This window comes from Taudactylus pleione, unplaced genomic scaffold (assembly GCF_031769625.1).
Source record: "Taudactylus pleione unplaced genomic scaffold, aTauple2 ptg000179l, whole genome shotgun sequence".
Classification (NCBI taxonomy): domain Eukaryota; kingdom Metazoa; phylum Chordata; class Amphibia; order Anura; family Myobatrachidae; genus Taudactylus; species Taudactylus pleione.
Genome location: NW_028284581.1, coordinates 16,268,161 through 16,295,490, shown reverse-complemented (window position 1 = coordinate 16,295,490; position 27,330 = coordinate 16,268,161). Strand labels below are relative to the sequence as shown.

Below are 27,330 nucleotides of genomic sequence, written 5' to 3'. Positions count from 1 at the left end.
AAGACCGCTTTCAAATATAACTCTTGTTACAGCTGTTTAGCATAAAACCAGACAATCTATGCAGCCTAGTTGAAATAAACCCTGACGTCTTGAGCATACTTCATAGATTTGCCAACCATTTGAAAGATTTACATTTGGATATATATATATATATATATATATATATATATGTGTGTGTGTGTGTTTTTACAAATGTATGTACTCTAATTCTGGATACTGATATATTTATGTGTTTTTTTCGATAACAGGCCAAACAACATTTTGTTCAATGTCATCATCATTCAAATTAGTCTAACTCTGATTGACTGTATACTTAGCTAACTATGTTACTGTGAGTGGATGTGGTTAGGCTCTGATGGATTATAATGCAGTTCTGTTAATTTGTGAATACACAAACTATATTGTACAGTTACGACAATAGGTCTGTTCATTGTATTGTACGGTTGCTTGCTCCAGTCATGGTATTTCCTTCCAGTACTGGTTTTCACCTACACATTTTAACTATGTTCATGGCATAGATTTGATTTGTGTAAGACGTCGGGCACTATTTTTTACTTTCTAAAAGCAGTAACAGGTTTTTTTTTTAAGTAAAATAAATTATAGTAAAATATTCTCCACTTAGTGCTGTTTTCTGTTACCACCTGCCTATGGGATCTATTAATGAAGTTGAGAAAAGCCAGTGTTTTTTTGCTGGAGAAGGGGCTTATCTTAGGTTCTCTCATTTTAACAAAAGGCGCGGGCATCCCGACAGCCGGGATATTGTCTACATCCCCATGACATGCTATAAGAAGCAGTTTGGTAATTCCTTTTTTTTGGTTTGTTTCTTCAGACTACTATTAATGATGTATTATTCTGCAGATATTCCACAATCTCATTTGACTAACATGACGACCACAGTCACATGGCATAGGATATAGTAAGGATAGAGGCTTTGGAACACCCCATCCAAGATCTATGTTCACTGCGACATGTTCCCCCTACTTCTCCCCGCAGGAAATGCTGTGAGTTTGTGTATGGCAGAAATACTTGTTTTCCCTCCAGAGATATTTTAACAATGAGAAGATAAATAGACAACAAGTTAGGAAATAAGACTACCAGATGCATGCTTCAAAGGTACTTAAATCTGCTAATTAAAGAAAGAAAAACGTTGTGGGATAACTGCTCTAACATAGTCATTTACAGTACACATCTGCACAATGATATTAATGCTCTCATTATTCTTTGCCAAGCTCCTCCTTTTTGACATTATAATAGATTTTTGATTGTCCATAAAGTACCAGTTATTTTACAACTTTCTTTTTTGGGAGAGTGAGCAGGTATGTCAGTCATTGGAGGGTTAGATATTGATCTCTATCATGAAGAGATTAAGGGGACTTTATAAGTGACTCCACAAAGAACTAAACTTTAAATCAATACATATGTCATCTCTCTTGTCAGGGCCGAAACTAGGATATCTGTCACCTGGTGCAAGGCAGCAATTTTGCTCCCCCTCCCTTCCTGTACCTGAAGTTTGTCCTTGCTCCTCCATAAGGCAGTGCACTACTGAGACGTCCTTGGTATAGTGACTTACATTATTCCACACACCATAATGCCCATTACACATTATGCCACACACTGTAATGCCTATTACAAAAGTGCCACTTACATATTTGCCCGACACTATTTTATACCCCACAGTAAGGCTTCTAATTACTTTCAAATTACCTGCTCATTGTCAGGGGTTACATGCTCATTGCCATGGGGTTACATGCTCGTTGCCATGGAGTTACATGCTCGTTGCCAGGGGTTACATGCTCGTTGCCATGAGGTTTGTGCTTCTTGCCATGGGCATTTATGCTCGTTGCCAGGGGGTTTATGCTCATTGCCAGGGGTTACATGCTCGTTGGCAGGGGTTACGCTCGTTGCTATGAAGTTTATGCTTCTTGCCAAGGGGGTTACATGCTCGTTGCCAGGGGTTACATGCTCGTTGCCATGGGGTTACGCTCGTTGCCATGAGGTTTATGCTTCTTGCCATGGGGGTTACATGCTCATTGCCATGGGGTTTATGCTTCTTGCCATGGGGGTTTATGCTCGTTGCCAGGGGATTTCATGGGAGAAGATGCATTTTCTCCTGGCAGCGCCAGCGTTCCCGGTGCCGGGAACGCTGTGTCCATTGCGCTGGCCTAACAGACACTAGAGGTCAGGTAGGACCTCTAGCATCTGTCTCCTCTTAGGCGGCGTCCATTTTTGGATGGCCGTTTTCAGCAAAGTCCATGCGGACGGCTAGTCTGGATGGAATTTGCTGAAAACGGTCATCCAAAAATGGCCGCCACCAAGGAGGAGACAGACACTAGAGGGCCAGTAAGGACCTCTAGCATGTCTCCTCTTTGGCGGTGGCCATTTTTGGATGGCCGTTTTCTGAGTCTGCAGCCCCCAAGCCACCTCGAGTCAGCTTTTTTCACCCCCTGCAATCTGGCACCCGGTGCACGTGCACCTCTAGCCCCCCCCTAGTTGCGGCCCTGCTCTTGTTATCCCATCACACACTGTTCACTGGAGTGAGAAGGAGAAATCGAGTCTCTTGTTACAAGTTACAACCAATGATTATTGTAATCTTCAGGTTAGAATACTGTGTGAAGGTGCATACACACGGTCAGATATGTCAGATGAACGATTGAACGATTACGTTATCTGACAAACGGGAATGCGCATTGTTCATCGTTCATTTATGCCCACATGTCAGATTTTTCTTTCATTTATGAACGATTGAACAATTTTTAAAATAGTTATTGTTCAGATCTGAAGAAAAATCTGACCGTGTGTATGCACCATGAGAGTTAAATTAAGATGTATATTTAGTTTAACAGACAACACCATGCACAGACAAAAGGACCATATAATATGAGAAATCTGGAATTAAATAAAGTTTTAGCACTGAACTGCCTTTATTTGACTATAAAACAATAAATTCATGTTGTTCAACCTGCATGTAGTTTACGTGCAATTAATCTTAGTATTGTGTGAAGGACATCGTTTCCTAGGGGTTGGGTACAGGATCCCGGCAGTCAGGATGCGACGGTCAGAATACCGACAGCAGCATCCAGGCAGCAAAAATCCAGACAGAATTTTGTAAGTAACCCTAACCCTCTCCCTAAACCTAACCCACCTTTCCTGCAGCCTAACGCTACCCCCCCTCCCTGCAGCCTAACCCTAACTCTCCCCCTAGTGCCTAACCCCTTACCCTAAACCTAATACTCGCTGTCAGGATGTTAGCGGTCTGGATTCTGGAGCCGGTATTCAGACTGCTGTCAGGATAACGGTGCTGACTACATCCCGTTTCCTAGTGTTCCTAGTGTTCTTAATAATTTCGGAACTGAAGATCTGTAATGCTTCTTTATGCTTGCTAGTGTCTGCCAGGGCCGCCATCAGGGGGGAACTGCCGGGAATCCAGTCTTGGGCCCGGAGAGAGATGGGGCCCGGGTGGCAGCAGTGAGCAATGCCCCGGGGGGTTGAGAATCACTGGAGACAGAGCATAGCCTGCGCTTCAATTAAATATTGAGCCGTCCGCGAGCCAATCGCAGCTCACGGAACGGCAGCCAATCAGGAGTGGCCGCTCCTGATTGGCTGCCGTTCCACGAGCTGTGATTGGCTCGCGACTAGCTCCATATTCCAAATGCCGCAGCGCCGATGCTCTGATTCTACCTACTGCCCAGTGCAATCTACACCACTGCCACCCAGGCCCCCTCTCTCGCTGAACAAGGTATGCTACCCTTGCCTTGCTCCACCACCCCACCCCAGTTCAGCCAGCCAGCTTTCCCTGCTGCTTGCCTCCCTCCCCCCAGTTCAGCCAGCCCTCCAGTCCGGCCAGCCTGCCATCCCTGCGCCCAACACCAGCCCAGTCCAGCCAGCCACCCACCCTGTCTTCCCTGCCCCAGTCCAGTCAGCCTTCCCTGCGACCCCCCCAGTCCAGCCAGCCTTCCTTGCTACCCACCCCCAGTCCATCTAGCTTTCCCTGTGCCCCCCAATCCAACCTGCTTTCCCTGCATCCCAAAGGTCCAGCCAGCATTCTAGTATAGTCAGCCTGCCTTCTCTGCGCCTCCCAGTCCAGCCAGCCACCCTGTCTTCCCTGTTCTGCCCTAGTCCAGCCCGCCTTCCCTGTTCTCCCCCCACAGTCCAGACAGCGTTCCCTGCACCCCCCTAGTCCAGCCAGTGAGCCTGCCTTCTCTGCCCACCGCCCACAGTACAACCAGCCTTCTAGTCCAGGCAGCCTGCCTTCCCTGTGCCCTCCCCCAGTCCAGCCAGCCAGCCTGTCTTCCCTGCCCCAGTCCAGCCAGCCTTCCCTGCGCCCCCCAAAGTTATAATTTATAACAACTATCCCCCGCAGCCCAAATGTTGATACCCCTTAAAAGTAGCCCCACCCACATTATCCACAGCTCTGCCCACCTCTGTCCCATACATCGGGGTGGGGCCCTGCCTATTTTGCCAGTACTGGGCCCCACATTTTCGGATGGCAGCCCTGGTGTCTGCTATCCCATGGTAAGCATCTCATTGCATGTGTATGTGTAACTCGATCTATGGGACCCCAAAGGTGACAGAATTCAAGAGCTTTTGCGTGGATTATAGCCCCACATGCAATGCAGGAAACACCTCTCTAAATTTGGTCATTCCACTTCTGTATCACATTTAATTTTAAATAATCACATCCCTAAAAATAAATCTTGTTGCTGCACTTCAGTGCAAAATGTGGTTCTTTCCTACACTTACGCCTAAGTGAGGATTGGTTATTGTCATTTATTGGTAGGTGCTTAAATTTGCTAAAACTGTTTAAGAATGTATTTAATTAGAAACAAAGAAAGAGTATAGGATCTAAAGCTTAGACAGCAAGCACTCTGATCACACTTTTTTCTAGCCTTAGTTCCTGGAGAGGAGATGCAGGGTGTGCACCATGGAGGGTGGCGTGAATGTGTAATTTTTGGAACAATCGCAGCATAACACAGAGGGGGCAGGGTCATGATGATGCGGTTACACCACTCACCCCCATCCTGCCTGTTACCCTAGGAAGTGGGCGAGGAATATGTAAGTCTCCCAGATGAGCCGAGAGAGTAGGCACAATTTGTGGAACAGCCAGAATAACCTTGAATCATTATTAGTATTTTAATTACTGTGTTTTCTTTGCATAGCAATGGTGGAGCGATGAAAATAAAATTAATTATGTATATATTTATATATCTTGCTTCATTTACTGCTACCTGTCTGTCAAGTTCTAGTCTGGGTTTGCATTATGCCATATATAGTGATGCTTTCTTGAAAAATAATAATCCGTGATATGTGATCCCACTAGTCCTCAGGGTATCAAAAGGGTGCAAGGGTATATGTGTAGTGCTCCTTATTCTTGAGCTCTTAAACTCCAAATATGTAGTGGGTGTAGCATATTTTACCTGAGGGCATATATACGTTTACACAATGTTGGAGCCAGATCATCTTAGGATGCGATGGATTTAACTTACACTTTTCCTCCTCCAGCACATCTCTTAATGGTTGCAATTAATTTCAAAAAGGTATACAGCTCCAATTTCCTCATGCACACACATCTTAAGAATCTCATCTACTCCATGACTATCTTTTAGCAGATGAAAAATGCTTTATTTTGAAAGCACAGTCTCCTCACTTCACCTGCAAAGTAATTCTTCATTGCAGTGTTATCGTGTCACATCCCAGTTGTAGGCTGGAGCAATGTTTCCACAATTACACATTGATTACAGATTTCTCACATCACCACCCTTTCCCCAGGAACTCACTACTTGCAGCTGTCAACCATTCACTCAACCAAGGACTCTATGAATCCCCCCTTCCCTCAATAGCCACACCACCTGGAGTCAGCAGCCTGCCCTACCTGACAGTATAGGGGCACTTTTCAAGGGATCTTGCATGTAGTTTGATGTGTGGCAGGTCCTTTCTTGTACAGTTGTTCACCTTTATTGTGATTCCCACTCTATGATATTCTTGGCCCTCTTGGTGGCATGCACAGAACTGCTCCCGTAGGACCGCCTCCCCTCCTGCCCTTGGTTCCCGATTGTTATGTCATAGAAACTGAGGTGGCAGGCCCAGGACTTTTAAGAGTCAGATCCCTTTGTTCCTGTACAAAAATTGCTCCACCTTGGAGTGTTGCATATCACCTAATATCGGTCATTACCAACATCCAAAGCCATACTTCTCTTAAATATTCTCTTCTCCCTTGGCCCATTATGACATTCAGAAGTACTCTCAGAGTATGGCACATGTTTTGATGTAACAAAATGTCAGATTACCTTTAAAAAAAAACAGCAAAAAACTCTGTCTAGAGCTCAATACTGTAGCACATATATCAAGATCAAAAACAACAAAGCATCTGATCCCATTGGCTAACTCATCCTTCTTCCCTACTCTCCCTTGATCTATGAAGTTTCTATTGGCTTAATGCTTGATTTCTTCAACCCATATGCACCACATGTCAAAAGCTTTATCTATTTGGAATGTTCTTCCCACTTGATCAAATCATTTACAGTAGATATTTACTTGGCATAGATTGGCCTATGTATTTGAACTCTCTTGGATTGTTAGGTCATTGGAAGCCAGATCCTTACTATTTGTTACTTTATTATTAAGTCAGTGTTCTAATTTGTGAGTAATGTACAGTGAAAGGTCTACCTTTACATGATTCAAGTGATTGACTAACAACACACACATGTTAATGTGTGACATAAGGAGGTCACTAGAGAAATGTCTTTCTTTAACGAGGAAAGCTGAGTACAGACTCAGTCAACACTACCTCACAACTCTGACATTTCACATCAGTCTGACCTTCCTGTAACATATATTTCAGACTCGTAATTACAGAGCTGTGGAAACATTGAAGGCATAAATGTAACTACTACTGACATCCTCCTTAAGACATATTCCTTACACTCAACTGAGAAAAACTGTAATATGGCACTTTTCTATAGTTTCAATACCAAGTTCTTTTATAAATGTCATAATTCCATTTTTTTTATTTTACGATTTACTATTTTTATTTTGTGAAAGATGCACATGTTTTGTTACTATATGCTGGGTCAGACAGTGAGAATTAATGTAAGCTATCTACAGGGGCACATGTATGCTATCTACAGGGCTGGATTAAGGGCAGATGGGAAATGAGAGGAGCTGTGACCAGCAGGGACATATTTATAATGGGTGCAAGGTGTGCGGTGCACATGGGCCCCTGGGTCCAGGGGAGGCCATTTACCACAAACCTTGCACCCAATTTTTTATACTTACCTCTCCGCTGCAGAAATCACTGGGAAAATGGCCACCGCAGCCATTTCCCCGGTGATTCATGCATGCACAGTAGAGATGTCCCGGGAGCACAGTGCGGGTGCCATGTTCCCAGAGAATTGAGCATACGGAGTAGACTCTGGCACAATGCCAGTCTGCTGTGGCATCGGAGAGGAGGGGGCCCAATCAGAGCTTGCACACGGGCCCCCTACTCTCTTAAAGTGCCTCTGGTGACAAGTACTGTGTGGGTTTGGCCAGAGCCAAGTTGGTGTGTACACTCCAAACACTATCAGCCCTACTGTCTCCTTAAATATGTAAAAAGAGATAAATGTAATAATTTTGTGAGTAAACTAGAATTACCATTTTAATAAACCCCCTATCAGTTACCTCCTTAGTATAGTTCTTCACCTTTTAATGAAACCTCTGAATGAAAATAAGGACACAAACACAGGGGTTCACATTTCCTAGTTAGGTCAGATTTATTTACCCACTTAATTGACCAATTTTTTTTTTCTAAAAACTTCTCAGAAATTGTCGTTTTTATTATGAGTGAATTAGGTGAAGAACATCTATTTTAACTTATCCAAAATGATTTCATAAAAAAAAAAAGGATTTTTTTTTGGAACATCGGAACACCACCATAGGAAACATCGCGACTTTCCATGTCACAGTGGCTTCAGGCACCAGGTACACTTGGGGGTGAGGGGAGGGGTGAGTGAGTTTACCTTTTCCCAGTGGCTGCTAATCTCTGCAGCTGGTGTGAGGGTCCTGTTGTACGGACAGATCAGCAGTGATCGGCAGCAGAGCAGACACAAGAGGAGAGGGTACAGGCAAGTAGAGGGACCAGAAGGTTCCTCTGAGAGCTGCAGCTGTGGGAAGATTCTCTTCCTGCAGCCACCCACGATGTTTATCTGACTGGTCGAAATATTGCGACGAGATCAGATTAAGCACTGCCTGGTGCGACCATGCCAGGCAAGTGGTTAAACCAAATCAATTAAGTTTTATTCTTTTCAGGTTAATGATTAATATTAGTTTGGTGACGGACCGAGAACATACTATAACAAGACATAACAACCACCATTCAAGCAAACCCAAACATTTGTGTTCAACTCTCCACAATCACTTAACACACACAGACGGGATTGTGTTAAATTTCTGGTAAGGATATTAGATTGGCCATCATAAAACACAGGGGAGGGCACCCACTATTCTACAAATAAATCAACAGCATGCAGCCATCTACCGCCACCATGCAAAACATGAAAACAAGTAAGCAACAATAAAAACAGAAAATTTCACGGAGGGTGGGAGGGATTTCCAGGAAAAAAGGGGGAGTTGGCAACAAACAACTGTTTATAAATAACAACAACACACCCCCTCTAACCTAAAATAGTTAATAAACCCCTCAATCAGAAATCTGAAACCACAATTAAATCAGCACCCACATGATCTTAAAAGGGTGAGGGCTAGGACCAATGCCAGGCCCACCTAGGGGTTTATTTATGCTCAGCCAGAGTTACCTGGCTTACGCTTCAATACCTATGATTTATGACATATGTGTGGCCAGCAAGGCAGCTGGTCATCATCATGTTGTCATTCTGATGGGCCTATATTTATGTGGAGACCTCGTTCCTCGCCATTGTTTATCTGGACTTGGCTACCTAAGGCAGCATGCAAATTATATTATAGGCTACTAGTGTTAGGGACTGGTTACTTATCTTGGCAACTTGGCAAATATATGGAAGAAAATGTGTGCTTATATATTCATTGTATTTAAAATATTGTTGCATTAGTATCTTTTTAATGTAGATCAGAATATGTAACTAATATTCAACATTTATGTTTCATTTATCAATCTCCACTCAAACTTAAAATTAAGTTTTGGGTGGAGTTATCCTTTAAGCATATATACTGTAATAAAGAAATGCCACTCTCATTTTGTTTTGTTAAAGGTGTGATGTAAATGCACTGTTCATTGTTACCCTGACTTTCTGTTGCAGCTTTGTTAAAAAAGAAAATGTGCAATGGAATATTCACCCATGCACCCCACCACAAACAACCCAAGTGGCATACAAAAGCTCATAGTGGCATAATTACTAATTATCGGGTTCAGACCCGATAATTAGAATCTCTTGTCGCCACTATTCGTGGCAATAAGTAATTCACATTTGCCCAAATTTAGGAGAAGGGCTTCAAAAGGAGCCTAATCCTGCAATGTGTCCAGAAGTAAAATGATTGCTAAAGCCAGGGGCAGACCACGCATGTGTGCAATCCTCCCAACTGTTCCGCATCCAGCGGGACAGTCACATTTTTCTGGCACTGTTCTGCTGTCCCACCCACGGGCCTAAGTGTCCTGCAGTGGGGGGAAATTTTGGGGCAGCACATACAGCTGCTCTGTAGGCAGAACAGTGGGTAAGCAGGAGGAGAACAGATGCCGTGTGCATGACATCTGTTCACCAGTGTACGGCGAGCCTGGGGGCTGCCCGACATCTCAGAGAGTGCTGGGTATCAGGGGTGTATCTAGGGATCCAAGCGCCCCAGGCAATGTAATTGACTGGCACCCCCCCTATGCAGTGCCCCCGTAGTAATCCCCATATGCTGCATTGCCACAAGTAGTAGTCCTCCTATACAGTGCCACTAGTAGTAATCCCCCCTATGCTGCATTGCCCCCAGTAGTAGTCCCCTCTATACTGTGCCCCCAGTAGTAGTCCCCCCTATGCTGCATTGCCCCCAGTAGTAGTCCCCCCTATACAGGGCCCCCAGTAGTAGTCCCCCTATACAGTGCCCCCAGTAGCGGGCACCCCCCATAAAGTGCCCCCAGTAGCGGCCACACCCTATACAGTGCCCACCCCCCCTGCTGGGCCAGGCTTACAGACACACAGAAGAAGAAAAAAATACAACTATCCTGATTCCCACTCCTGATGCGACCGCTGCTGTCCGCTCCGAGTCCTGGCACTTCTTGCACATCATCTGCCGCGGGGGGAGCCGGAATACGGAGCTCATGAGTGACGACGCAGAAGCCAATGAGAGTCTGTCTTACTCTCATTGGCTGGCTGCTATCACAAACACACAGCCGCCGCTGGCTCTCACCACGGTCTGCCCTACACTTGTGGGGCCGGGAGACTAGCGGGGGTAGTCCACCCCTTGGCTGCTGGTGGCACTGCTGGATGGCGCCCCCCCTTTGGTCGGCGCCCCTGGTGAGGGCCACCCTGGCCAATGGGTAGATGCGCCCCTGCTGGGCATGCCCCCATAGTGACGTAAACAGGGGAAGCTCCGAGGCCCTGTCCCTTTTCAACAGGGCCCACCTCGTTTTCGGACATGTGAACTGTCCCTCTTCAGGGGGCCAAAATGTTGGGAGGTATGTGTGCGTGCAGCGGCCGCCTACGGGCTACTATGCGAATAGTAGCCCATAGGCTACTATAGGTTAATGCCATCTGGAGATGGTGTTCCTATCAGGGCCAGTCTCCGAAATACTCTTGGTAAATATGGCAGATTTTCAGTCCCTATAGATACCTATAGGAGCTACGGCTGCTGTTGGAGATAGATGGATCGCAGTAGATGTTGGAGATTCCGCTGATTCTTAATATTTGCGGGTATCCTCTAAAACACCCGCAAATATTACTTGATAAATAGGCCCCTTAAAGTGTTCAATTAGAGGTGACACAGAATAGAATTCAAAAGTCAGGACTAATGCTTACTGAGATGTATGAGTGAGTCTAATTTCATGTCTAATGTGAAGGTATGTTACCTTGGAAACTGCAAGCCAATTATGTCCCTGAGTCAGAGTCACATGCTATGCCAAATTTCACACAAACGGACAATAGTTTTTCTTCTGTGCATGCGTCTGGGACACACTAGGCGGTGTGTCCCAATTTTGTTCAGAGTTGCAGATAAAATTTAGAACCACACTTATTGACTTTCTGGCTACCCGCTCTGGGAGAGGGAAGCCAGGTTGGCTCAGCAGGGGTCGTGGCAGTGGCATTAGTGGGCAGTTTTGGGGGCATGGCGGTGCTATTACATCATCACGGCCCTACCCCCACTATACAATGCCAAGATCACTGGCATTGTAAAGCAGGGAGCGGTGCTATGATGACACGATTCCGAGAAAATCACATCATCCCTCCCCGACTGCTCTCTTTCACTCGAAAAGTGGGTGCCGGCGGGAGTGAGTGCGGGGGAGCACGGGGGCAGGTGGTGGCCAATCTGGTATACTTGTCCTCTCTTGCAGGCAGCCAGGAGTGCCACCCAATTTTCAGGAGCCTCCCTGCCGCTCTGGGAGAGTAGGCAACCCACGGTATCAGAAATGTAAGGGCGTTCCTAGGCGGTGACTGGGAGGTAACAGGGGGGTAGTTAAAATATGCACTGAGTTCTTGTGTCTTATGGGAGTGTTGCAGGTGTATTGCGGATGTGTCACTGAAAGTGGTTGCGCACAAAAAAGTTTCACCCCTAACATAGGAGGCCATATTCAGATGGCAAAACTGCACCTGCCATAGGGCTGGTGCACGTTTCAATGGTGCGACCGATGGTGTCGTCTAAAGACTCACCAAGCAGTATTACAGCATTCACAGATACATACTGATAACTGATAGTGAGTGTCTCAGTCCTTGCACATTGGAACGCACAGATGTACATCAGGGAAGGACTTGGTAGTGGAATTAGCATAAAGACACAGGCGCAACTGCAGGAAACTAAGAAACTGGTGGGTGGACAGCGCTGATGAGGTATAAATAAAACCAAAAAATAAAAACATAAATAAAAAATAAAATATATATTTTATAAATATATCAACCTTTGCTCATGACTGTAATATAAATCAATGACATTTATTAACATACATTTCTGCTCAGACATTTTGAAAATGTATATAGAAAAAACACATCACATCTGTAAATGCATATAAATATACGGAAAATGTATCAATAAATAGAAGAAAGGCTGTTTGTGGGAATTAGGAAGGTACTGTAGGTTTTTAAATGGTGTCAAATGGCTGATTTGTGGGGTTTTTTTAAATTCAAGAAAATGAGAAAAAACTAACTTTTTTCATTTAATCTCAAACGAATTAAGCGAAAAATGCAATTAAAAAGTAGGAACAAGAGTGATTTTGGGGTACTTTGAGGGCACCTTGAAAAAACAAAACAAAAAAAAACAATTATTTTTCAACTAAAAAATAATTGTAATTAAATTTGGGGTGCTTAAACTAACGAAAAGGTTAATTTTGGGGTAATGTTAGGACAATTTTTTTTTACCCCCCAAAATTGCATGTATTTATTTGACTAATTAAGCTAATTGGAAACTTCCAAGTGCCTAATTAGGAGGGGGTGTCCAAGGAGTTCAGTACAGTGCCCTGACATTTTAACCTTAAAATAAAGATCTTCCTTTCCATCTCTCACCCGCAGGGAGGTGCGAGTGGAAAGTTGCGAATTCAGTCTGACTGGTTCAGTGCGAGTTGCTAATTGGATTGCTAAATGAATTCGCTATGCGAATTCGAAGTGAAAATAGCACCTCGCAACTCGCTATTCGCACCTAATAGGATTGACCCCATAGACTACAGTTATTTCAGACACTTAGGTAGCAGTATATAGACTACTATATGTACTTCCCTTTTGTTGGTATACCTGTGTTGTTGTTGTTGATGTTTTTTTCAACTAATTTGTCACTTTAAGGTGCATTCTCACAGGTCTACCCTTCTCATCATAGTTATGAGATGAATATAATTAATATTTTTGCTATTACAATTTTAGTTAGTAGGCATTATTTTGCCATTGTTTAGATTGCTTTATAGTTACAATTCACCACAGGGTGTCTATCGAAATGTGTAGTTCTATGAACATATTTATTTAACATAATCAGAGGTATTTCAGGTCAGTTTTACCTGTCCCAGTTTCTGATCATTTAATATGCGACACATGCATTTTTCTAACTGCGTCTCCTTAGATTCTTTAGCCTATTGTAAAGTATCATGAGAGTACACATTTGCATAAATTGCTGACATGTTGAGACTGTTGGTTAAATTAGAGCATAATCTTATAATATGGCATTGTGGACTAAAAAATATCTGGAGGGCATGCCATAACTCTCAGTAGCTGAAAAACTGTTACTGTAAACACAGCAGTGCATGACACTAACATAATCTTCTGAGTTTCTAGTGACATCATAAACCACAACTGCCATTACAGTATTGTGTGTATTTCTTCCTTGATTAATTTGAATCTGTTTAGTCTGACAACGATTTGACCAAACATACAGACATTTATCAAGTGGTCGGTCAGTAGTAGCAGAAAATGCAAAATGACATCCAAGTGATTTTTTTTGTGCTTTGATTAATACAAATCCATGGAGCCCTTGGGTCCAAAGCTTCTTCAGCAACATGGCTATTTGCAAATAGATTTTTATAGCACATTAGAGCTGGAGGAGATTCCAAAGAAAATAGTTCTTTTGAATATTAGAACCAGCTGTGACTTATGCTGATGACTCATACTTTTTTTTTATTGGGTGGGAGAACGAGGCAAAAGACACACAGAGTCTTATTCAAGACGTTGTTTGTTTTGCAAGGGGTATCCTAGCCACAAGCCAACTTGATCTTACCAAAACGCAACTCATGTTTATTTAATTTTTTCTCTCCTAACAGTTCCAATTATAAAAACAGAGCCCACTGATGACTATGAGTCAGCTCAAATATGTGGCCCAATGAACCAAGGATTAACTCAACTGTCCAAATCATACTACGGCCAACAGATTTTGATGCCCTCTGATCCTGGTTTGTGTCTTGTATCTGGCTTCACGTCCTGTCAACAAAGAAACACTGTGATGTCATCATCTCCAAACTCAAGCCCCAAGCTTCATGACCTTTCAACTTCTGCATACAACAAATGCATCTCGAATCCTGGTCACACTCAGCTAGGACTTCAACAGCCCACTGGAGGTGTCTCCACCATACAGGAAGTGCCACGGTCTATAGTTGTGCACCCAAGTTCACCCGATCAGTCATCCCACATCATGCTGCAGCCGCAGGTGAGTCTCCATCAGAGCAGTAGCTGTCCCCTTGGTTATCAACAAACAGTCTATCCCAACAGTCCCTCTTCTCCAGTTCCGTCTATTACCCAAGAGCCATCCTATTTGCAGCCCTGCAGTCCAACTCACTCATCAGTAATGGGCCAACCACAGCACCAACAGCAGAAGGTTCAGAGAAATGAATCTCCAACCACTCAACCACTGTCACTGCCAGAGTTGCATGAGGACAGTAATCATAATTTGGCCCCTATTCCTGTAACCATCAAGTGTGAGCCTGAGGAATTGGATCAGTTGTACTTGGATGATGGTAAGTGTTCCACAGCTGTTGAGGCATTCATTCCACTATATTGCTGTATCAGTAAGTTCTTTATTAACCAGATGCTTTCAGGAACACTCATAAATTAACAGTGCTAAGAACTGGTGCAGAAATATGTCCATTTAGAATTAATAAAAATAAGAAGAGGGAATTGAAAATGTTCCTAATGTAGCATTTCTCATACTGTGTATTTTAAACATTAAGTGCCATTCGTAACCACAGAGGTAGCTTAACCACCAATTGCTACACAAAAGTAATTGCAACCATATGCTCTTAGCTCATGCAGGTGATTTGATAAAGTCTGTGTGGAAGTACAATAAAATGTCTAGCAATGAACAGTCTAGCTTTCCAGTACAAACAGCATAGTAACAGAGACATGCCACATGAATGTAATATGACTGTATTCACCACTATATTATAGATATTCAATAACACATCAATACGTAAGCCTTGCTTTATTACTTGGTGATGGAATTGTTCTTTGTTTTTATAAAACAGATGAAATGTAGCATATTTCTGAGGATTTCTTATTGGTACCATTTACATTGATACATTATATGAGGGATGTGGTGAGATCTAGAAAACTGAATACAAAGGGAATACAATTTGTGGGGTAGGTCCCCGCAATGTCTGCTAAATATCCACCATTGAGACATAGGGCCTGATTCAGAGCCGGACGCAATTTGCGGACGGTCGTTCAGGAAAAGGGGGTGGCTATTCAAATGAACCGTTCGCTCTTTGCGGTCTGTTCACGCCTCTATGTCAGAACGAGCGAACAAAACTTGCGATCGTTTTTTTGGATAACTACGCCCCCTGGCCGCTCGCATCCTACGTTATGTCCGCTATTTATTAGATTAATCGAGTACATCAACCAGGGTATGAACTGCTCGCTATTCTTGTGGTTGGTGTTTCCTACCACAATCTTGCGAGCAGTTCTGACTATAAAATAACCCAGTGACGTGGTCAATGACGCTGCTGTATTAATTATGCACACCCATAAAACGCCCGTTTTGACCTTTAAGCACGCCTGCGATCGGATCTCCACTCCCCGTTTTCAAGCACCTTCCCCTGTTACCACCCACAAACGCCTCATTCTGTCACTCAAAATAGCAGGCATTCGCAATTTAGCGAATTAACGATTTTCGGCCGCAATGACTGGTTCGCGCATGCGTATTATGATCCGTATGCAAGCGCAGTTGGGCAAACATCGCTCGGAGCGAACGAGCAGCCACTTGCGTCCGGCTCTGAATCAGGCCCATAGTACAGCCAGGATTTACAGGTAAATGTATTTGTCAGCATTTTGACGAGGAGGCTGTAACATTTTAATTGTAAGAGTTCTAGACTTGGATCTGTATTTACTAAGCGGTAGTTTTTAAAAACTGACAATTTTTGGCAGTTTTGCCCATAGGATTTAAAATGCCTATAATATTGAATGCAAAATCATTACAATTTATATTTCTATTTTAAATCCCCACAGTCAAAACTGCCAAAATTTGGCAACTTTGGAAACCCTCTGCTTTGTAAATATAGCTATTGGTCATGATTATTATTAATTTAATCATTTAAAGCATAAACCTAACATAACAACTCAGTTTTTCATATCATCTTTGCAGACCATTTGCCAAGCAAAGGTATGGTGAGATTGACTGCCTACTATTTTAAGATTCACTTAAAAAAAAGGATAGAGAACATTTGGTGCCTCAATAGCAGTGTTAAAAAAGAAAAAATAACAAATATCCACCATTTGTATTCATAATATTGAATTCATAATGCACACGTATAAAACAGTGAGATTTGCACACAATGTTGCAGCACTGTACATGTACTTGTTGTTTGATTGCTACCTTGGTTACATTCATCTGAATCTATCAGTTGCTGCTGATAGATACTTTTTAATATGTAAATTTTAAAAAAAAAAGGAATCCTCCACTGAACAAGTAGTCAGGCATGGCTTCCACAGGATTTATTGGAATGTTTTCAAAAGTTAATATGAAATGTGATTATGTGACCTCACCGAACTTTGATTTAGCACTCACCACTGGGTATTCCAAAGTACCCCGACCCTTGTTACTGTTACGGTGATACATGAGCTCTTTATTTTGAATAGGATTATAATTCACAGTTGACTTGTCGGCTTTAACTAACTGATGCTAGGGAACATCTGAATTTGATTGCCTTTCAGGAACACACATATATATATGTATATATATATATATATATATATACGTGTATGTATATATATATATATATATATATATATATATATATACGTATATATATATATATATATATACAGGGCTATTTTTCTGGAAAAATAAAATAGTTTCAGGAACTGTGGGTGGAGCTACTGGGGGTGGTGCTATGGAAACACTATATATATATATGTATATATATATATATAATATATATATAGTGTATATGTATGTAGTATTTAGAAAAGAAGGCACTCAAAAGGGACTTAAAACTTATCTTATGTAAAATACATTTTGGCCCTGGACATTACGTCATAGTTAATGAGAGGTTCAGGAACTGAGTTCCTGCTTGTTCCTGCTGAAAAATTTCCTTGTGCCTTACTCTTTTCCCTGTAAAACTGTTGGAATCCTGTGGATTTAGTTAAAAAAAAAACCTGGAGCTGCTCTGTGCTTCAGTAACAAAGGCAGCTTTTTTACTATGCAGACAAAAACAAATTTCCTTATTACTACAGCTGCAGAGTTCAATAAAAAATGTCAGACTCATTTTAATTCTGTACCTTAGTTTGAAATATGATTCCTAAACTTTTACTAATGAATTTTACTAATATAAAACAGCACCAGTGATTATATCTAGGAACGGCCCATAGCTCTTCAGTGGTGGTGCTGAAACTTCTATGATTCTGAGCCAGTTTGATGCAGCTCAGTAACAGCTGAAGTGATAGGTTACCTGCAACCTGTGTGCATGACTACAGGTATAATGACCCAAAGGACCTGCACACATGTATGTTAGTCAGCATAGCGCTATTGCAGCAAGTGTGTGTCTCTGGCTTTAGGCTTTATATAACTGTGACTAAACAAATTTTAACAATGTCATCCCAGTGGTGCACCAGGACTTGCCAACCCCCAATTGGCAATAACAACCCCCCATTCCCTGCACTTGGAAGCAAAGCACCCATTCCCCCTGCAACTTATCTTAGTAGGCAGGAATGGGGAAGGCATCCTCAGCTCCTTATACTGGGACTGTGACATTTGGCTTTGACATCATATCCAAGCACCGCAAGTAAAACTGATGTGGAAAAGTGTATGTAAAAAACTGCTGAGTGCTTCTCCTTCATGGCAGTGGCTAGTGGTCAGTGTGGAGGCATTACTACTCTGAATGAGTGACATTACGTAATTCAGGGACAGAATATAAACCCTTCAGTAGAGATGGAGAAGTTGCCCATAGCAATCAGTCTGCTGCTAACTGTCATTTTATGGACTCTGCCAGATAAATGTCAGAAGCTAATTGGTTGCTATGGGCAACTCTCTTCAGTGCTCTAGGAACCCTTTAACCATCAGCACCCTAGGCAACTTGGACTGTTGGTCGGCCTTGCGCCAAATGGAAACAACAGTATGGAATGTCAGAGGTGCAGCCCTGAGGAGGAGCTTAACCAAAAAGCTCAGAGAAAGTCAATATTGAAAAAAGGGAGTTGTCTCTCCAGCACTCTTTTATGTAAGACTGGAACAAAGCTTCTTACATTGTTGAAAAAAAGAAAGAAGGTCACAGTGTATATTGTTTCAGAACTTGGTGTACAGTTTACACATAAGGTATTATGCCAACCTTTCCTTGGTCTGGGTATCGGCTGGACAGTATTTCACCACCATCCACCAGTGGTTGGTCTGCAACAGTTGGGCGGCATCAGTAGTGTTGGGTCTTCGTTTTCTCCAGATCCCATGAAAAGAGAAGGTGGTGCAATATTGTTTCCAGTTTCCCACACAACATATACCAGTGTTGAATGTGTGGAAGTTTCACTAATCTTTCTTTAGAAATATCAAAGCTTTGGATATTTATATATAAGCCCGATATCCGCAGATCTAATAGAACACACTCTAAGGGGTAAATTTACTAAAGTGCCGGTATTTAAAAGTGTAGATGTTGCCCATAGCAGCCAATAAGATTCTACTTATCATTTTTCTAGCACCTTCTAGAAGATAATAGCTAGTATCTGATTGGTTGCTTTGGGCAACATCTCCACTTCCATAAACTCGCACTTTAGTAAATATACTCCTAATACTCACGAAGAAATTAATCCAATATATTAGAATTCTTACCTATGAGGGGAAATAAACATACTTAGGGCAAAATTTATTAAGCGACGGTTTGACGGCGGGCTCTATTCTATTCTAAACCCCGGCGGTTTTGGTGGTGGTTTTGCAGTGGTTTCTAAATGACAGCCCTGTTCTGTTCTATTCTAAAATGTGTTTTGATGGCAGTTTTGCAGTGGTTTTGGACTTAGTAAATCTGCAGATAGCAAAACCGCCACCAAACCACAGTCAAAACACATTTTAGAATAGAATAGAACAGGGCTGTCATTTACAAACCGCTGCAAAAAACCGCCACCAAACCCCCAGGCTTTAGAACAGAATAGAACCCGCCACCAAACCGCCGGGGTTTAGAATAGAATAGAAACTGCCCTCAAACCGCCGCTTAGTAAATTTTGCCCTTAGGCGCTTGGAAAGTGTAAAGATAAAAATATTTGTTTAACAAAAATATGGAGATACTCCTGAACAGTGGCGGGCTGGGCCGGGGGGCAGGGTGCCATGTGCCCCCCAGGCCGCAGCGTCATAGGACCCGCGGGCAGTCTGTGTTACTGTGACACAGACTGCACCGTGTGTGTAGCGCTGACCGGACAGAATTTCGGTCAGCGCTACACAAGCGACAAACACACAGCCGCCGGCACCGGCAGCTGTGTGTTTGTTTTGATCAGCAGCCAATGAGAGTCTGTCAGACTCTCATTAGCTGCTGCTGCGCCCACTGCAGGAGCCGCTCCATCTTCCAGCTCCCACAGTGGGTAATGGGAGAGGCGTCATGATGTCATGACGTCTTTCCCATAATGCAGAGCGGCCCGGCCCGGGAAGGACAGACGGAGGAGCGGATGGCGACGGCAGGAGCGGGGATTGAGGTAAGTGTTTTTTTTTTTTTTTAAATTACGTGTGTCTACTGGGGGAGGGGCGGGCACTACAAGGGGGAGACCACTACTGGGGGCACTACAAGGGGGGGACTACTACTACTGGGGGCAATACAAGGGGGGAACCACTACTGGAGGCACTGGAAGGGGAGGACTACTACTACTGGGGGCAATACAAGGGGGGGGACTTCTACTACTGGGGGCAATACAAGGGGGGACTACTACTACTGGGGGCACTACAAGGAGGGGGACTACTACTACTGGGGGCACTACAAAGGGGGAACCACTACTGGGGGCACTACAAGAGGGAGGGACTACTACTGGGGGCACTACAATAGGGAGACCACTACTGGGGGCACTACAAGGGGGAGATCACTACTGGGGGCACTATAAGAGGGGGGGGTGACTACAGGGGGGGGGCATTACAAGGGGGGACCACTACTGGCGGCACTGCAAGGTGGAGACCACTACTGGGGATTATTACTGGGGGCATTTCAAGGGGGGGACTACAACTGGGTGGACTACTACTGGGGGCACTACAAGGGGGGGACTGCTACTACAAGGGGGAGCTACTATTAGAGGCACTACAAGGGGGGACTACTACTACTAGGGGCACTACAAGGGGAGGGGACAACTACTAGGGGCACTGCATAGGGGGGAGGGGACTACCACTGGGGGCACTGCATCGAGGGGGCACTGCTGGGGGCTCTATAAAAAGGGCAATACTGGGGGTACCGCATAGGGGGGAGACTACAACTGGGGCCACTATTTAAGGGGCACTGCATAAGGGTTACCACTATTGGGGGCACTGCATGGGGGGTGGACTGCTACTGGGGGCACTCTATAAGGGGCACTGCATAGGGGGCACCACTACTGGGGGCACTATATAAGGGGCTTACTACTGGGGGCACAAGGGGCACTGCACAGGGGGGACCACTACTGGGGGCACTGTATAAGGGGCACTGCATAGGGGGTACCACTACTGGGGGCACTATATAAGGGGCTTACTACTGGGGGCACAAGGGGCACTGCACAGGGGTGACCACTACTGGGGGCACTGTATAAGGGGCACTGCATAGGGGGGATCACTACTGGGGCACTACTGGAGGCCTGCATAAGGGGGTCCTCTCCTGGGGCACAGGGGGGCACTGCATATGGGCACCACGACGGGGCTGCCCCTAATCTTTATTTTTACTTACATTAATCCCATATGGACCCGCCTCCTCCCTGAAACTCTTGAGGTGGGGGGGGCGCTTCGGGCAACCTGGCTACACTCTACTCCTCTGCCAGGGCCGCCTGCATGCATTTGCCCCCCAGGCTAAAAGTTGCCAGCCAGCCCCTGCTCCTGAATTAAAGGCTCAGGTTTGGGAAATAAAGAGGGTAAGAAAAGAAAAGAATAACTTCCCTTTCCTCTCTATAGCAGCAGCTAGTGCTTTCTTCTCCAGCCTGCTGCCCATACAGTACATTTGATGCCTGATGGCCAAGCAAGTGTGTAGGTAAGCCAGGTCCGAACTCCACAGAAAAGGCAAAGCATAAGCTATCACCTTACTTTTCATTCATGGCTGGAATGGCTCTTATCAGAGCCCCTGTCACTGCAAGAGGATTTTGATATATTTGCAATACAAATCATTTCTTATCGCCCCTGTATGCAGCGATAAGAAATGATAGTTTTCAGGTCCCACTGCCATTAATGGTACATAGACCTATTAACCTGGCTATCTTTCAATATCTTTTATATATAATTATACTTATACACTACTCAATGGACTTTAGTCGTCCCAACTAAGCACAATCTCTGGCTTGTAAATAAAAGTTTTCTTCCACACAGGCCTATATACTTCATATTATTGTTCTGCATCATCCTATAGATGTAACTGCTTTTGTTTTCACCAGTGCTTCACCAGTGCTTTACAGGCATACAAGTCACACCGACCTGAATGAAGTTAAACAGTCTCTGCGGATAAACAGTAGCTCATATTTCTTGTCCTTATGGGATTTTTCAATCATGAGAATGTGTTGAATGTGTTGTATGTTGATGCTATACAGGCTAAAACATATGTATATGTGTTTATGGAGCTGGTAGATTGAATGCATATGATCTGAGTTCTCTGCGATTGTTACAAATGAATATGTAATTATAGTAGAAGACTCATCAGCGTTATAGATGAAGTGATTGGTGACCAGGTGAAAGATGACAGACAGACGTATGAAGAAGGACAGAATGTCAACAACGCCTGCTTTGTGTTTTCAATCATAAGGGGTCATAGAAAATGCAGCGTGAAAGCTGATACAGCTATACTACCTATCATATAAATGTTTCTAAACTTATATATTTATGTGGATTTATATTGCTCTGGAGAAACAGGAAGCCTATTGAATGTATGTGCTGTATACTTGCTTGCTTATATGCTTTACTTAGACTTGCCAACTTTTCAGTTGTCCCTTACATGAGATCCCAGAGAGGGGTGGGTCCAGATAGGAGGTTCAAGGGTCTGCTGCTGCCAATTGTGTTAAAATGACACCATCCCCATCTGTACAATGTCGCGATTCATAGCATTGTTCAGCAGGGCCGGTTCCACAATGACTGCATTTGTCACTAATTGCCTCATCAAGGTTCCAGGCCGGACAATGGTTTACTCTCCCGGGAGTGCTGGAGAACACCCCAAAATTTCAGGAGATTCTCAGGTATTCCAGGAGAGTAGGCATGAATGGCTTTTCTCTATTCTTCTTGAAGACTTGTTCATCAAGTCCACATTCTTTAGGGCTAGGTGGTTCAATAGTGCTTGCAAAATTGGTGTTTGCCATAAAGGTCCAATTGGCGTATAACTTTGGCTGAGTGACTCCTATATTCTTTTCCTCAAACTTGTACTGGAATATTAACAAGTCTGTAGCAATGAGGATGGCAGCGGTATCAACCACTACCAGGCTCAACAGTCCTGCAGGCACTGCTCCAAGCTTATATGTGATAAATTGGCTTAGAGCTGGTATGAAGGGGACAGACTAAAGATGGGAGCCTGGCAAGAGGAGTGAATCAATGTACAAGGTGTGGAAATTCCCCAGAAAAGGCAGACAGCATGGGTTAAATAGTCATGGTGTTGTGTGCTGGGAATAAGTGAGTTGACCTTGGCATCTTACTGTGTTGATATCACATAAATAAGGTCAAACAAATGGTACTTTAGGAGATCAACTAAAAGCCGGAATTAATTTTTGTGGACAATTTATTTTTTTAAATAATTCTTATATTACCTAAAGGTTTCTTTCTTTAAACAGTACTCCCTCCTCATTTTGCTTAGTTGGTAACAGGGAATCGGTATAATTTGGAATCCCAACAGCGGCATCCCGGCAGAGGAGGAAATCCCGATCGTCAAAGGTAAGTATATACTAACCTATTTCTACCCCCTAACCCTAACCCTCCCTTAGGGGTGCCTAACCTTAACCTTCCCCCCCAGTGCCTAACCCTAATCCCCCCTTCCCCGCCGCCTAACCCTAAGTCCCCCCTGGAGGTGCCTAATGCTAACCCCCCCTTCGCCTAGCCTAAACCTAACCTCCCGGGGAGATGCCTAACCCTGAGTCCCCCTCGGGAACCCTAAACCTAACCCTTCCTCCCCCCGCGGCTATCCGCGCTCGGCGCCCGGCGTCTCTTTGATCGGGATGCTGGGTGTCAGGCTCCCGGTGTATGTCTAATGACAGGCGTTGGCATATCAACGCCTGTCTTTAGACCCTTGCCAGGATATGACAGTCAGGATGCCAGCAGTCGGGATTAGGTCCGCCGGCTTCCCGACTGCATACCGGTAACAGAATGTATCACGTGGTACATGCATTTACACACTGTTCTATTCAGTATGGGAATCTATGGCAAAGCTTTCGCCAGTGAGTTGTCTGCCGACATAATAAAATTAATGTATTCATATACAGTATAGATGACAAACAAGAAGCATAATAACTGTTTCTTGCTCTTCTTGTTTACTAGAAAAGTGCTTATCATAGTGTAATGCAGTCTACAATGAATGTTATAATAATTACTGAATTCCCCACATAACAACAGTATGATACTCAATCACTTCTTTCTCATATCTAGTAAGTAATATGACATCTTAAAGAACCCCTCCCCCCCTGACCTCTCAGTCTACTGCACATCAGGGATGGCAGGGCTAGCTACTTCCATGAAAAAGAAGTCTGGCACAGTTGTAGGGCAGCCGTCATGTGTTACTTAGGGAAGCAACTTGACATCCGCATAATCGTTGAGAAAGGGCTGATTCTCTGCAGGCCCCCCACTCTGTTACTTGCTCATTGCTAGGTGGGAAGAGGCATCAGGAACTGTTACTCACATCTATAAGAGAGCTCCCTGCACTCTAATTTGCTTATAGTGTCAGACAGAACTGTAAAAATAGGGTAGATGGTGAGATTATCATTTGGGATGCTATGGTGGTCCAACTATAGGCTAGACACCAGATTGGGAGAATTGGCTCGCTGAACACTCATTTTTATTCATATTTTTACTTTTGGAAAAAAATGCTTCATTGTAATATTTAAGTATTTGTCCCTTTACGTTCTCACTGATATTGCCATCCTGAGAGGCTGATAGTTATCAGAGAACAGTGGTAGAACTTGTACCACCACTGTCCTTGTTAAATAGGCTTCCCCATTCTTCCCCATTATGGCAGGTAACTCCCAGCAATGACACCAGCCGGTGGTACTTAGTGGTAGCCACCGCTGACAGCAGCCCTTGGTTGGAACAAACCCTTTTTGGTGGTAGTCCTCCACAGACACTGATATGTTCTAAAAACGCTTTTCATGGTTTACTAGCACTTGTTTGTATGGACCTCATTGCTGGAGACCCCCAGCAATGGTAACCGCTTGCAATTTAGTATATACTGATATTCGGGGTATTCCAGGCTAAATATGTGTACCTGACAAGACTCCATATAAAAAAAAAGAAAAAACACATTAAAAACATGATATACAGTATACTTCCTTAGACTCATTCTATAATTAAATACTAACGTTGAATGATCGAATAGGTGAAAAATATTTGACATGTCCATTAACCTTTCATCTTTATAATTCCTAGTTTATCTATAAGGAAGCAAAAAGACAAAATAAATAAAAAAGAATAGCTGAAGCGGTAACATTCACTTCAAAATGACAATTTAACTACATTGCGTATAAATACACCATTGTACTTGTTTTAATTATTACCATATACAAAATGTCTAAATTGTCTGTCCGCACAAGTTCTCCTCGGAGTTCAATACATCGTTTTTATGCTCTGAATGTTAAAAATCTTTTTAACAGCTGGAGATGACAAGTCTTTCTGTAAGGTGAGGCCTTTACAGGATTGTAACTATGCTGGCCTTTTGTAGTTTAGTTTTTCCACTCAGTCAATATTTTTTGAAATTTGATTATAGATTGTTGTGTCACTGGTGTTTTTTATATATGCAATTTATATACATACTGTACATGACATATGTAAAGGGCACTGACACTGGAAATCATTGTTTGTAGACACACAGTGGTGTTTAATGTACGTTCTACTAGCGATTTTACTCCCGTTAGTAGGCCAGTGGGTATGAGGGCTAACACAAGGTAACATTTGGGTAGAATTTGAGTTGGTGTAAGGGCCTTTTCTCCAGTTTAGGTGTGTTAGATGATTTAAACTGATTTTTCCCCGTTAGTAACAAAATAATTTGACTGTTAGGAATTTTCAAAACTAACAAACAAAGCTATGAGTTCAGAGATAGGTATTGGAAAAACATGCTAGATGGCTGAGTGCTGTCACTTTCAATTTCAACACATGTTGCTACATGAGACAGTTCTTTTGTAAATGGGAAATATTGACGGTGAAGCATTGAAAAAAGCACACGTATCTTTTGTGCAGCAGGTATCCTTTTGTCTGTTTGTCTTTAGGCAGCACAATTGCTAGGTTCAGCCTGAGGTTGACACAATTATGTGTTCTGAAAACCCATGTGAGCACTCCAGTTTCCAGTAGTCAGTATGTCATTACAACAACATGCAGGTACTTTGTAAAGTTCACAACTATTGTCTCCCCTACAGTCTGGATAACAAACCTTCCCCTTCCTCTTCATCCCAAGTAGCCAGTCTTGGAGAATAAAAAAAAAAATTAGAGGTTTCCTCATGGAAAGTTTTACTAATCTGGCTGCATGCCCGAATCTAGGGCCCACCGCATTTCTTACGATGATTGAAAGAGTACATGCTGTGATAAAACGTGCTGAGTCGCTAACATTTGAGATGAAGCTTTAGATTTGATGGATAGGAAAAAATAAATAAATAAAGGGCCAGAATAATTCATTAGGGTCAGATCTTTAATGGGTTTAAATGTTTACTCCTGTGAGGAAGAGTCATTAAAAAAATTCAGACCGCCAGGATATCATGCATGCCTCTCCCCGTTTAACCTGTGCCCCTTCCCCTGAACATCTCTCTAGGGGCTCACAGATGAAATTGGTCTGCAGAGCTTAATTGACAAGGGCAGGTGGCTCGCACATTTGCAAGCCAATAACTTGCTCTAAATACATTAGCGTAATGAACTTTACTTGTACTTAACTGTTTTTTTTGTGAGTCAACTTTGTGTACAAAGACAAGGTTCATGCTAATTTGCGTTTGAAAATGAGAAAAAAAACAACTATTTTGTTTTGTAGTGATAAGCTAGATAACTTGTAACAGGAGTGTAAGCATTATTCAAATGCAGAGCAGAAATCTTGTATCTAGATCTGCTTAGATTGGGGCCTTCCATGCCATGCACCATTCTATAACAGTGTCCATGCACAGGGAGATCAGGCCACATGTGTGCAACAAAAATATAACCAGCCATTCAGTGCTCCTGCTGAACAGACTGACACTAGAGGAGATGGCCAGTGACCATTCACTCTCTCAGTCCACAGTTATGATTGGACCACATTTTCCACCAGTCCTGATCAACATGTTATTGATCCATCAGATATTGGTTACAATGTATTATTGTTTCCATTCATACTGTATATGCTTAAATTTGTAGTTTATCTGATGTAAAACAATTAAATTGGCCACCCGAATTACTGTATGCATGGGCAACATAAATCTGAAAATGTTTTGTTGGAGTTATTATTTTTATTTAAATGGAATGACACTTATAGAACAATACAATATACTAGGTAGACGGACCGGGTCATGATAGCTTGTAACATAGAGTATAAGCCTGCGTTATGTTAATATGTGCCCCCCCCCTTAAAGTATATCTAAAATTACTACTAAATGCAGTGAACACAGATTGAAAATTGCATATGGAAATGCTTGTTTTTGCGTAATGAAGAAGTTGCATATACGTTAATACATGTGTAAAGGTGCTAATCAAGATGCAGAGAACCACACTGCTTGTTCTGTGTATGCCCCCATAAAACATTTATAATGTACAATATATTCATCACCTAAATAACCATCTAATTTTTTTCTTTATGACTTCTCTTTCGTTATGGTCTAATGATTGTGTTTTCTGTATAAGCTCTTCCATTGGTTTAAAAAGTGTGTTACCATACACTGTGTTCTGTTTTTGATACTGTCAACGCATGGGGCATAGAGTGATTCTTTTTGCAAATACATA

The 27,330-nt window shown here is 43.1% G+C and overlaps 1 protein-coding gene across 3 annotated transcripts in view; it reads left to right on the top strand.

The window, feature by feature from the left end:
• NFATC1 (nuclear factor of activated T cells 1) overlaps positions 1-27,330 on the top strand; it is a 199,392-nt gene that overhangs the window by 120,243 nt on the left and 51,819 nt on the right. Inside the window, exon 10 of one of the 3 annotated variants that reach the window (XM_088475899.1) lies at positions 13,898-14,280. The exons of 1 other annotated variant lie outside the window; for it this stretch is intronic. In XM_088475899.1, the coding sequence (XP_088332025.1) occupies positions 13,898-14,280 (383 nt within the window). Of the gene's footprint in view, positions 1-13,897; positions 14,588-27,330 lie in introns of all 3 variants that reach the window. One more of the 3 variants, XM_088475898.1, reaches the window with a different exon arrangement.